This window comes from Schistocerca serialis, chromosome 9 (assembly GCF_023864345.2).
Source record: "Schistocerca serialis cubense isolate TAMUIC-IGC-003099 chromosome 9, iqSchSeri2.2, whole genome shotgun sequence".
Classification (NCBI taxonomy): domain Eukaryota; kingdom Metazoa; phylum Arthropoda; class Insecta; order Orthoptera; family Acrididae; genus Schistocerca; species Schistocerca serialis.
The window spans coordinates 68,834,298-68,848,271 of NC_064646.1; the positions used below are offsets into that span (position 1 = coordinate 68,834,298).

The 13,974-nt window shown below is 38.9% G+C and overlaps 1 protein-coding gene across 1 annotated transcript in view; it reads right to left on the reverse strand.

The window, feature by feature from the left end:
• Positions 1-6,117: 6,117 nt before the first annotated feature.
• LOC126419069 (wee1-like protein kinase) overlaps positions 6,118-13,974 on the reverse strand; it is a 90,529-nt gene continuing 82,672 nt past the window's right edge. The window contains exon 8 of the mRNA XM_050086150.1: positions 6,118-8,389. Within this exon, the coding sequence (XP_049942107.1) occupies positions 8,066-8,389 (324 nt within the window). The 3' untranslated portion in view covers positions 6,118-8,065. The remainder of the gene's footprint in view (positions 8,390-13,974) is intronic.

Genomic DNA, 13,974 nt, shown 5'->3' on the forward strand with positions numbered 1-13,974 from the left:
AAAGCCAAAAGTCAATAGGAGCCAGGCCAGGTGAGTAGGGAGCATGAGGAATCACTTCAAAGTTGTTATCACGAAGAAACTGTTGCGTAACATTAGCTCGATGTGCGAGTGCATCGTCTTGGTGAAACAGCACATGCGCAGCCCTTCCCGGACGTTTTTGTTGCAGTGCAGGAAGGAATTTGTTCTTCAAAACATTTTCGTAGGACGCACCTGTTACCGTAGTGCCCTTTGGAACGCAATGGGTAAGGATTACGCCCTCGCTGTCCCAGAACATGGACACCATCATTTTTTCAGCACTGGCGGTTACCCGAAATTTTTTTGGTGGTGGTGAATCTGTGTGCTTCCATTGAGCTGACTGGCACTTTGTTTCTGGATTGAAAAATGGCATCCACGTCTCATCCATTGTCACAACCGACAAAAAGAAAGTCCCATTCATGCTGTCGTTGGGCGTCAACATTGCTTGGCAACATGCCACACGGGCAGCCATGTGGTCGTCCGTCAGCATTCGTGGCACCCACCTGGATGACACTTTTCGCATTTTCAGGTCGTCATGCAGGATTGTGTGCACAGAACTCACATAAATGCCAACTCTGGAGGCGATTTGTTCAACAGTCATTCGGCGATTCCCCAAAACAATTCTCTCCACTTTCTCGATCATGTCGTCAGACCGCCTTGTGCGAGCCCGAGGTTGTTTCGGTTTGTTGTCACATGATGTTCTGCCTTCATTAAACTGTCGCACCCACGAACGCACTTTTGACACATCCATAACTCCATCACCACACTTCTCCTTCAACTGTCGATGAATTTCAATTGGTTTCACACCACGCAAATTCAGAAAACGAATGATTGCACGCTGTTCAAGTAAGGAAAACGTCGCGATTTTAAGTATTTAAAACAGTTCTCATTCTCGCCGCTGGCGGTAAAATTCCATCTGCCGTACGGTGCTGCCATCTCTGGGACGTATTGACAATGAACGCGGCCTCATTTTAAAACAATGCGCATATTTCTATCTCTTTCCAGTCCGGAGAAAATAAATCGGAGGCCTTAGAACTTGAATGCACCTCGTACATTCTCCCACATAGTTCAACTTGCGTAAAATGAAATGTGATTTGATGGTAACGCTTTTCAAACGATTATTCGGAATATTTTTCCGCGACCTGTTAGAAATAGGTTCGTTTTTGCAGTTGCCAGAGAGCGCCAGATGGCAGGTGTCACCGCGCTTGCGCAGCTATGGTGCCGTAAGGAGCCCCATATGTTCGTACGTGTAAAACATTAAAAGATCTTACATTACGTCATAAAAGAAACAAGACATCAGAGGATACTCCAAGAGCATCGGAATTTCGTGACCCATACTAAAATGTGCACATTTAAAGTGCACATTCGTATGTCCAGATTCCCAGTGAAGTAGGCCGCGACCTGATATTAAGCTTATCAATGTGGTTTTCGGGATGTAAATTTCCTTGGAGTACCAATACTGTGTTATCTCATGATTGGTTGTTTATTATAGCATAGCGCCATACGTGCTAGAAGTTGAAAACGCGCACTTGAAATGCAGCAAACTGTGTGTGGAATTAAACATTTCGTTTCAAATATATTGTCTGCGTCAGCGGAGAAGATTAATGATAGAAAATTTCCTCAGCAAACCGACAAAAATAACTTCATTGTTGTGCTAGGCAATTACTGCTTGACTGTCAGGAAGGTGGAAATAAAATCAAATCTGCAACTAACAACACATTTTTGCCTTCCATAATTATGTGAATGTATTTTAATTCACTTGATAGCTCCCGGCCACAGAAATCTGTTTTGTTTTCATTTGACGTGAGAGCAGTAAACGAAGAGGAAACAGCAAAATCACTAAATGTAAACACGGGTCACGTGGAACTACCCACTTAGCTACTATTACTCAGACTGCTCTGCGCACCACCCCCGGATCTACGATATTTCGAACCGGGGCAATACCCCGCCACTCCCCGAGCGTTTGAGACAGGACGTCAAAAATAGAAAAAAAAGCGAATTTTCAAAAATATGTTCATTTTGTAGCGCTCAGCTTTCTGAAGAGTCTGAAAATATATGTGTTCGAGGAAATGTAAAACGTTATTTGGTCTAAGTGTGCCAAAGTGCAGTGCCTCGCCTCCTCACACAGCATTCTTCTATCGCATGTCACTGTACTTCGCTCTGTGGAATTGAAACATGTATATTTTGTATTTTGTAATGGATGCCATCAAACCATATTCAGGACAATGGAAATTAAAATGACCTTTGTTGCCTCTCCTGCTTACAGTCAGCCGGTCTGAAATCCTGTCCCTCTTTAAAACAAAAAAAAGAACTCTTCAGAAAATATGCACTCTCTATTCCCTATCAGCTAACAACTTGCCGCTTTGTGTGGCATAAAATTAAATATAGGACACATAGACATGAAAAATCGAAATGTTGCTAATACTGAAAAAGCTGTTAATACAAATAGGGCCCAAGACAGGTGTCGTTTCCCGATCTAATTACGTCTATTTTGTCACGGCAACAATTGTAACATACACTAAATAAACGAGACTGTTTTGGCACAAACTGTCTTTTTTGTAACGACAGAATATAATTCACAAAGTACCAATATCAAATGCCTATTAGGCCTACTACAAGCAAAAAGCTTTACGTTAGGGGATAGTTTCACACTTCATTCATACGCTCCAGTTTCTCAAACATGATCGAAAAGTAGTAGTACGGAATTTTTATACAAACTTGGAATCGTCATATTGTTCCATAATTTGTGTAATGTCCCCGTTTCTTCTCCTTCCTCGTTCTAACAAACAGGCTTGTTATCACTAATTCTGTAACTATTCCTGCCAATGTCAAAGCTTATTCACAGGTTAACTTCACTAACTCTGCTAGAATCACCGGTTTAGTTATTCCGCGATTATTCTCTGGTTAGGCGTTGTTACATGTTCGTACAACGCGTTTTCCGCACTTCTTCCAGATTAGAACTTAAAGCGGCTGCTAGCTCGGCACTGTGCAACTGGCCCTTACTAGTATAGCGATCTGGCCAACAATTTTCCGTCAAAATTTCATTTTCTTCGATACACCGAGAAGGGAATATGTAATCTTCATTACCTGTTATTTGTTTATATCCACTTCTGTAGTCTGAATCTATGGATTTCGCTAATGATTATAACAACGCTCATCATTCGCAAACCCAATCAACCAATCAGACAGCGGTTGGCATTCAGCCATTCGGCTCTCCTCCGGTCAGCTTTTGTCTGTAGGAAAGTTTGTTTCTACATGCGCCGAGGATTGACCTGACACACATCATGTACACTATGCACGCATTTATAAATCAACTTATGATTCATTCAGAAATCAACTTATGTGTTCAAAACGCGACAGGGATGCGTTTCAAAGTCATATGAATACTCGATAGACTTAAGTGCGCTGGATGCTAGTCGCTTTGTGAAACAACGTTTTTTTCCCCTTCAAGAATATGAATTTGCCCACACCCCTCCCCCTCCTAGATCTGGACCTGCTGCGCATGCATGAATCTGGCAAGTTGGGCGCTCCAGTAAAATTTTTCCCGATAGCATCTAGCTGCGACTGCTTACACAGCCAACAGCCACATTTCTGTAGCCAGAAGCGGGAGAAGGTACTACTCAACTGCGCATGCACTTGATCCCGCTCGTAAACTGCTAAAACGAATCTAATGTAAACAGCTGTGACGTCACGCTCATCGGAGGCAATTTGTTGTTACGAAGCATCGCATAGTCTTCCTAAAGCCTTTGACTCATTTTGCTGTTGGTAGACGCTTGTATGAGCACCGTGTTTTGTTGCTGGATATGGCGCATTTAATTTGCAATTTATGTTTTATTTTCGTTTTTTCTCTCGTTCATGTCTTATTGCTTATATCTGTAGTAGCGGGCTACAGTAATATCCTTTGTTAGAGTATCAGTTCTTACCAGTCAAAATTACAAAAATTTAACTGAAAACAAAAACAATGAAAAATTCCCGGTTTTCTCCCAGATGAAAAAATTCCCGGATCGTATACACCCTGTAATATATTAAAACTCCACGCACTATGCGACATTTTTTTCACGTCTAACAATCAGCATTTACGATGTATTTTCTTTAACTGTGTCATACAGTGATATAATTCTGTAGATACATTCAGTTGCACATGTGCATACTGTCAGCAAAATATGTTGCGAACAGAGTTAGCAGCAAAGTAATAAATTTAAATGTCATGTCTATATTTTTGATTTGCAGCTCCTTGTATTGGTCGTGTTTGCAATTAAAATTTTTGAATGGGAGGTCCGCCAGTTATGCAAAACAGTTTTTCTCCGTACCCAAACATGTTTCGGCACCACTGTGCCATCATCAGTGGGTTTTTGTTTTTTATTTATTCTGCAATGTTAACATTTTTGTTACATGATTATAAAATTAAGTGTGTTTTTAATTCAAACAACAGATCGTTTCTTTTTGTAAATACATTTACATTTGGTGTGCATGAATTTTCTGAATCACTTGTGTGTTAATTTCTACAGGTAGCTTGTCATCTGCAAGCAAATGATGATGTTGAGAAAGTTTTTTGCTGGGAGTTAACGTATCTTTCAGAATGTAATTCAGTTTTTTGCGATGTTTTCGCACCTATTTTCGTATTTACTCACATTTTCGTGTGGCAAGCACTTCCATTCTCCGCATCATGCTGAGATGATGTGATGCATACGTAACTGTAACAAGTATTTTCCACAAATAACGTAGTAAAACACTTTTCACTACACCAGAACACAGTGTGATTGTGGTTTGTTGTGTGTCGCAGCCCAGTCAGTGTTCATTTGTTCACCAGAGAGTTCGGAGCCAAATTTGAATTTTGTTTGCATTTTGTGTGTGTGTGTGTGTGCTTTCACAAAATCCACATCTATCCTATGCAAAGTATGCTGGTTCCCTGACAACATACTTGACCTGAATAAGTCAACTGCTCACCAACGTTAATGTTCCAATCCTGCCAAATGTGATCCAAAAGGTGACTAATGTCGCCCCTTGAAGAAATAATAAAATATGCCTTTTACTCATAATACTGTTAAAGTAACTTCAAACATATGAGTTGTCCATTCCCTTGCATACTTACTTTATCTGTCCACAAGAAGGAGCCCTGCCTCTGAAAGCTTGTAAAAGTTAAATCCTTTTTTGTGGGTGTTCCCCTGCCATCGCTTGATGAGTAGATTTTTTTTATCTATCCATTTACACTATATTATCAATAATTGGATATTTTTGCTGTCGTATTAATTGATGCAGCTTCAGGCACATTTAAAAATATAACTTTATAACCAGGTGATTGTCCTGGTTCATAAGACGATGTTAAGTTGTGTATTGTGCCAAAAATTATCATCTTCCATCTATCATATTTTTCACCACCAGTCCCATTGTCAAAATCTAGTACACCTTCTGAACTGAAAATGCTCTGTGTGAAATGGTATTACAACTGAATATGACGAAGCTGCACAGAGTTATTACTCCTTGGCAGTTCAAAGCTGAAGATTTTCCCACAATGTTGGAGCTTTTCAGAATGTGAAAAACGGCTGAAAAACAGCCTAAATGTAATTTAATGGAGGAAATTTTTTTTAGACAGACTGGAATGAAAATTTGGCAAACTGAAACCTTATGCCAGATCATTAACTAACTTGATATCTGCCTTCTTTGGAGGAAAAAAACTGAAAGACTGCAGCCAGCTATTGATCAATGAAAAACATTTAGATGGTTAACTGCATATGAAAGTTTTAACCCAAAATACAGAGAATCAAATACTGGCCTATTGTAAACATTTCTTACATTTTAGAACACTATGGCTGGCAATTATTTACTACGCATAATTTTGCTTTCAAAGTGTAAAGGTACACAACACAGTTCACATCAATTTTGTAGGAAAAACATTTGGAAAAATCTCTGGACAGCAGCCACACATGAAGTACTTGAATAATGAGAAAACCAACAGCTGTACAGTTGTACAACAATGTTTATTGAATGAACGAAGTTGGATTACAATGCAGCTGTTGTTTTCATCACTATTAAAGTAAATTTGGGAAAGGATCATCAGCATTACAAGAAACATGATTAAAGAAAATTTTTGTAAATACCAATTCTGATAACCTTTATTGAATTTATTTGAAAATATACACAAAATAAAAAATTTTACAGTCTTACAAGTGTTCAAAGTTACTTAGCACTGCTGAGATTCAAGTGCACGCACACGCGCACGCACGCGCACACACACACACACACACACACACACACACACACACACACACACACACACTATTTACATGAACAGCTTCCTTGTATGTTATCACATTAGATTTTTGCAACTGCTGTAATGAACATGTGGTAAAGGATTAAATTTTACACATTCTTTGGAAGCAACTAGTCTTAACTACTGAGAAAGTTACCTCCACCTAAATAAAATGAACTGTAGGCTGTTCATGGTATGACATTGTAAAAACACTTCAAGCCTTTAGCTTGTCAGTATACTCATTACACATAACATAAACAAAGAACTGAAATACTTCCAACTAAACAGACAGAAAACTAACATTAACAGCAACACATTAAATGTATCAGCAAACAACTAAATGTTGTTTCTCATATTTGAAAACATGATGACTGTTACTCAATTCATTTTTTATTTCTTGTCCAGATGTAGTCAGCAATGTAATAGACAAGAACCTGCCAAAGAACGCAGAAACATACTAAAAATTTGGAGACCTACGAACCTCTGAATTATGCACCATATTAAGCATCTTCTGAACCATCAGTTTTCCCGGAGTTTTATTTTAGTAAATGTTGAGGAGAGGACAGATGTAACCAAGTGTTTTACAAATGGTATTTCATCCAAGAATAAGAAAGAAAGAGCTCACAATAAATTTTGTTATGACAATTATAGCTCATATACAAGGTATCAACAAGGAATACATTAAATTTGGCTCCACCAACCAGGTACTGACAACAGAATGATAAATCATGTAAAACTGAATTCGCACTGAATACTGAATAATTTACGTTTTCTCATTATTTTTGTTTAAAATCTTTCGGTTCAAAGCTTTTCATACTCACTAAAAACAACTCCAAAATTTAGATTAGGGGAAATGGATTCAAGATCAGTAAGAAAATGAATTGAAACAAAAGAACTTAACTGTAAATAATGAGGAAATGTAAAATTTTGCAACAATTTAATATTACCCTTTCAATGCTCTACTCTCACTCTCTTCTTAATTACTCACAGCTTCCAGTTTCTCCACTAAAATGCGAAGAAACAGCACTTCACTGCACCAGTCACCAACTGGTGCACACTACCATTCCCCTATGTGACATTTTCCAATACATTTCATGTAGGGGAATTACTGAAAAAACTGGCTCAACGTCAATATTTTACGAACAGAGAAATGTTTAGTTTTCTATCTGTCAACAGGTTTACTGTTGCCTGTCTTGGGATAGCCCTTTCTGCTCGTTGCCATTAACACGATAGTGTTAATGACACAGTTTCTTTCACAGAAAATGCTTGTCAGCAAATAAGAGACAGCAAGGATGAAAATAATTCAATTCTAAACACGATTCTCCAAAATTAAGTAAAGTTTTATAATGTTGAATGGCATTTTAAAACATAAAAGCCAAATGAAATGCAAATACTTTACAGATATTTACATTTTTGCTAACTCTATTTAAATTGCAGTCAAGTGTTCTTACAATGTTAAGTTCTTACAATGTCAACTACAATTCTTGTCTGAAATTCTACAAATCAGTTACTAACAACATTTCAGAAATATAGCATTTATCACCCCAGTAAAGTCAGGCCTTAAAACTCAGCACAAATGCTACATAAAACATCAAGCTCAAATTAAGGAAATAACATTTTAAATGCAAGAACACACTTTTGTAAAATAGAACACACTTTTGTAAAAGATGGCTTAACACATCATAGTCAACTTAGAAGTGCCCTGAGGTGACAAAGGAGACAGCCAGTTCAGCCTTGTAGTTCCTGTAACTATAAGGCACTAAAACCAATGCAGGCCATACACAACTGCTTTACTCCACATTAGAAGCCTGTTACACTATGACTGCGATTAATCTTCTTACCAATAAGGCGAGAGGATCGAGAAATTATATTCACTTGGGGACGACAATTGGCATCTACACTAATGCCACCTGCACCAGCGACTTTCATGAGGATTGTAGGAGTAACTGACTTGAGACACTGTGCAGCCGCCTCCAGGCGGCGTGACAGGAACTCATTCTTCAGACGTTCTGCATTCAGCTCTCGCTGAAGCTGGGCCTTACTCTTATTTTCAGAAGAAAGCGCACGGTGCTGCAGGATCTCCACTGCACTCGGGCGGTGACTGGCATCACGTTGTATCATGTCCTGAAAATTTGAAATTTGTAGTGACAGCAGCATTTAACACTATAAAGCTAGCCGAGTCAATTGTAAAATATTACTTCACTTTTTGTTCCATTTTCCATGCAACAAATAGATCCCTCTCGAACTGAGGTATGAATGAACTGTCTCTTCCATTCCGAACTTCCCAATATATCCCCTCTTTCCTACCCGAGGAAGGGACAAAGTTCCAAAAAGCTAGGAATATTGTTTTCTGCCTTTATGTGCGCAAATTGGCAGTACTCAGTATTTTACCATGTACGGGTAAGTGCTGGTAAGCTACCATCTTGTTTTTATTTTATACAACTTTACAACCCCAAGGAAAAATATTCTTTTACATTTTTAAAAAGCATACAATATGTTTCTACAACCTATCAGACATAGCAGAGTGGCCATTGGCAATTTCCCATAATCATGAGATTTAACCTTATCTTTATAAGTTCTCTCTCTCTCTCTCTCTCTCACTTGCTCGCTCCCCCCCCCCCCCCCCAACTAATTTTTTTGTCTCATTCACATTACTACTACTACATTGTTTCTTCTTCATTTGGCCCCTTAAAGAGCATCTAGAGCCATTATTAGCTTTTCTCTTCCTACAACTTACTCTCCATATCACAACAGGTCTGTAAGTTTTACAAACCATACACTTAGTTTCAACTTTGTTCTGTTAGTTGTTTGAACATGAACTTGTTATGTGATGTTTAAAGCTTTCCCAGCGCACTGATTGTTCCATAAAAACACGGGAGAACTGCCGGATATCAGTAACTACCTGCAGGAAGTTACTGATATCCGGCAGTTCTCCCGTGTTTTTATGAACTTGTTAGTTCATAGTTGCTAGTGGGTCACCAGTGAGTTCCTCAAGGTCTTTTTGGATGTTATGTTCACTTTCAATTATTTCACATGCTGAGACCCTGGGTATTTAAAGATAAATTACAAAGAGGAATTTTCACTTTTATACTTACAGCTATGAAGATGATTATGTGAAGTTCTAACCGTGATATGTAATTTGTGATCAAGGCAAATAAAACTTTTATTTGACAATCAGATTATATGTTCCATGAACTGACAGTCAAGTTTTATAAAATCTAACAGCCAATCAACGGGTTTAAAACATGGTATAACATGGCCTATAAAGCTGTGTGGTGAAATTAACTGAACAAAGACATTGGTAAGGAATGGCACACTCAAAGAACTTGTGCAGCATTATTACGGTAAGAACATCTGATATTGATGAAACTGGTTTTCCCTCCAGAGTCCTCTTGAATAAGAAACTAGCTTTTAAAGGTGAAAATTGCCATGGAAGGAAACACAGAATAACTTTTGGTGTTAATGTTGATATGACTGAAGAGGTTGGAAAATCACTAAAAGAAGTCCTTTTAAAAATATGAAAACATGACACACTAATTACAGTGAAAAAAATTCACAATGTTTGGTTTGAAAACTATTTTTAAAGAAGTGCATACCCCTAATGCAAAACTAGGAACCTGTAACAGGAAAAGTCTCATCTTTGTATATTTTTGCCAGCACTTTCCAAGAATGTGAATGTGTTGTTTGGCAGCAAGAACTGTAACTGCACAAATAACTTTCAGTCCTTGAAGATCTGAGCATTATCAATGCTTTCATGACATTATAGGAAATCTATTGTGCATAAGGCAGTAAGTTTGAAGGAGAATGAAAGGACCCAACCTCCTTTGAGATATCAGTTCTTAATGTACTGTCAAAGGCATGAATGAAGGTTGAGGAGACCATCTTCAGCTGCTCCCAAAAAGCAAGATTATTTCAAACAGTGAAATTATGTGGATCTGGCTTACCAGATCTGAGCAATAATAATCAGAGAGTGGAACTCTCCTAATTTCAGTGTGGGTAGTTGCAGTTGAAACATTCAATGCAAGATTTCCTATACAATAATGATGTCACCACTGAACGCACGCCAACGGACTGTAAGTGATCAAAGGGAGTGCCTCCCACTGCAAATGTATATGCCAAGGAAAACAATAATGAAATATATGTATGCTGCAGATGTGGACATCTAACCTTTTGAATATATTTATGACCTAGAGAAATATAGTGAAATATTTCACCAAAAGAAATTTAAACAATACACAATCCTGGATTTTTTGGTAAACTGTAGGAACTACCAATGTTTTCATTGTCAAGACTTACGTAAGCCAATGAGTTTCAAATTAGACGATAGTAGAATTAATAAAATAACTGTTTGTGCTTAAAGAGCAATTTCCCACCATTTAAATTTTCTCACGATTTACAGTGTTCTTTACAAGGCCTTGAATAGTGTGAAATAGAGGTTTCACTGTAGTGCGAAAATATGTCTGCAGCAGTTTGATCTAATGTCACATGTACTAATATTCCCTAGAGATACGTAGACAACAAAACTGAGCATAGAGTGCAGATGTTTCTTTTACTGTCTGAGTGGCACACTAACACTGTCACACGCACACCAGGGCACCACAGGACTCACAAGTGTGTATACCAGAGCAAGTTTTTTTACACCTTTCATGAGTGGAGATTTAAACAAAAAATAAATGAATAAAAATGAAATGGAGGTGGGCAGGGAGAGAAAGGGGTGTAGCAGAGTAGGGCCACTGTGGAACCCTTTTGCAAAAGTAAAATAATATCTTGGTCCATGAACAATGACACCCCTTTACCACCTACTCCAGTCCTGTCTCCCACCCCTATCAAAGGCAGGGCTACCTGTGAAAGCAGCCATGTGAACTAAGCTGCAACCATTGTTCTGCTTTCTTCTACATGGGCATGACAACTAACAAGCTGTCAGCCCACAGTAATGGACACAGTGAAACTGTGGGCAAGAAACAGATGGACCAGTTGCTGATCATTCTGATCAACACGATGTGCTTGGTTCCAGTCTCCCACATACCTATCCCCTTCCCTTCTCGCATGTCAGTTATGTATATACACCATCTGTCCCACGAGCATGCCGACAAGTCCTTCCTCTGTCTCTACTTATCCCCTCTCCTTTCCCCCTCACCTCACACAGCCTCCCAATACTGCACCTTGCAGTCCTAAGCTGTCACCACCACATCCCTGCACACTCAGACTCACAGCACTATCACTCCACCCCACCCCACCTACTAACCCCCTACCCATCTCATGCTGTCTCTCTACCCCCATCACCCATCCCAGCAGATACCTGTTGAAATTGGACACAGGCAGAGTCAGGCCTCAGTGTCCAGAGACAGCAGCCATGTGTGTACCAGTTGGGCTTGTGTGACTATCTGTGTTTTCTACTTTGCACGAAAGCTTCATGAATTATTTCCAGAAGAACAGAAAAACTGGTAGAGGCCGCCCTCAGGGAAGATGAGTTTGGACGGTAAAATGAAACAACATGTGATGGAATACTGACCCTACAATTTATCTCTGAAGATAGATCAAGCAGGGGAAACCTACTTTTGTAACATTTGTATGTTTAGATGAATGATTTTGACAATACAATCTTTGAAATTCTGTTAAAATACAGGAAGTAAAATGTTGTCTACAACTTGTATAGAAACCAGACTGCAGCTATAAGAATATGAAAGGAAAACAATAGTAGAGAAGGGGATGAGACTAGCTTATAGCCTATCCAGAGATCATTCGATAGGTATGCTGACCAAGCAGTAAAGGGCTCCAAAAAGGAATTTGGAAAGGGAATTAGAGCTCCGATTAAACAAAAAGAAAAATGAACTTTGCCATCTCTGGCAGCATTAAAAAGTCATGGACAAACCTCAAAGGACTTTCAACAGCAGCAAAAACAGAATGGAAAATGTCGAAGATGTAAGACAAATATAAACCAAATAAAATAGGTTATCAGAGTACAGTGTAAATCAGATGAAGCTGAGGGAATTGGATAAGGAAATGGAACAACAAATACAGTACATGAGTTTTTATGATTAAGCAGAAAATTCATTGAGGAAACAAAATGCAGATTGGCAACAGCAATGACAGCATTGCTGAAAGAGAGAAAATTGTTAATATCAACTGTAAATTTAAATGTTATTAAGCATTTCCTTAATAAGATATTAAAACAGTTCAGACAAGAGGAGAAATGAAGCTTTTAAAATAGAATACTACAAAAGAATGTTTTAGCTTAGACAGATTTTCGTGTAAGTAATAATGAGGTAGCGACTCACATTGGGGGAAAAAAGTAATTCATAGAATAGCTTGATTAGGAGGAGGTAGACGTTTTCACGACATATAATGAGGCACCAAGGAATATTCAGTTTCATAATAAATCTGACTACCTTACGTGACATATACAGTCCCTTGCAATATCACAAAAGAAAGTAGACCATGTTGGTTGAGCTTAGTTTACTGCAGGGCTGGCCAAACGCTGCATAGTGTGCACACGTGCGGAAGTGCTGCACATGTGAGCACGTGTGCGACAGCAACATCTGTTATTAGACATGTGTCCTAAATGAATGGCAGCGGCTCCACTTCCCTGTTTATGTGGTACTGGCAAGAGCGCAACATACCCAGTCTCTTTTACCCCTGATGACTGTAACCTTAACAGAGAAGTACTGGGAAATGGCAGGTATTGTGAAAAAAGCAAAGGACGGGAGATCAATGTTCTCAGTCGTTTAAAAATGACTGGGAACTGCAATTCTTTTTTGTAGCCATTGGCGAAAACTCGCAGTGTTTGCTGTGCCGCCAAATAATAGGCAGCCAGTGTAAGTTTTCAATTGAAAGACACTACAATACATATCACAAAGACGAGTGTAGTGTACTCAACAGTGGGGAACGACAAGCAAAATTAAATGTCCTTAAGAAAATGGATGAGACACATCAACTCGATTTTACTGTATGTCAAAGTAACTGATACTTCTTGAACTCTTAGTTTCTTGTGTTACATTTATGTCTCGTTCACTGTACGCTGTACAATGTACTGTTTTCAATTTTCCAGAATGACAACCACAGTAAATCTTCACTGCAAGCAAGTTTTAAAATCGCATTAAGAACTGCACAATCTGGGAAACCCTTTTCCGAAGGGGAGATTGTGAAAGGGTGTCCAATCGATGCTGCAGAACTTATGTGTCCCACAAACATTAGCAGGTTTCAAGAAATCAGTCTATCCAAACAGACAGTGACAAGACGTATCAGTGCTATGGCCAGCGATGTCCACAGGCAGCTAATAAATAAGGCTAAAGACTTTGCTGCTTTCTCTGTTGCGCTTGATGAAGCAACAGATCTTACAGATACAGCCCAGGTTGTGATATACATACGAGGTGTCGATAATGCACTTTGTGTAACAGAGGACGTTTTGGACTTAGTACCTTTGAAAGGGACTACTACAGGTGCGGACTTACTCCAAGCTGTAGAGCAAGCACTTGATGGTGTTGGTATGGACTGGAATCTGTTAAGTCTCAGAGACCACAGATGGAGCACCATCAATGCAAGGCCATCAGAGAGAACTCATAGCACGGATGCGCAAAAAGCTAGGGCACACAGACGAGACGTTTTATGGAATTCACTGCATTCTGCATCGAGAGGCGCTTTGTGCAAAAGCAGTAATGTTAGCAAACGTCATGCAAATTGTTGTGTGTACTGTATACTATCTGAAGACA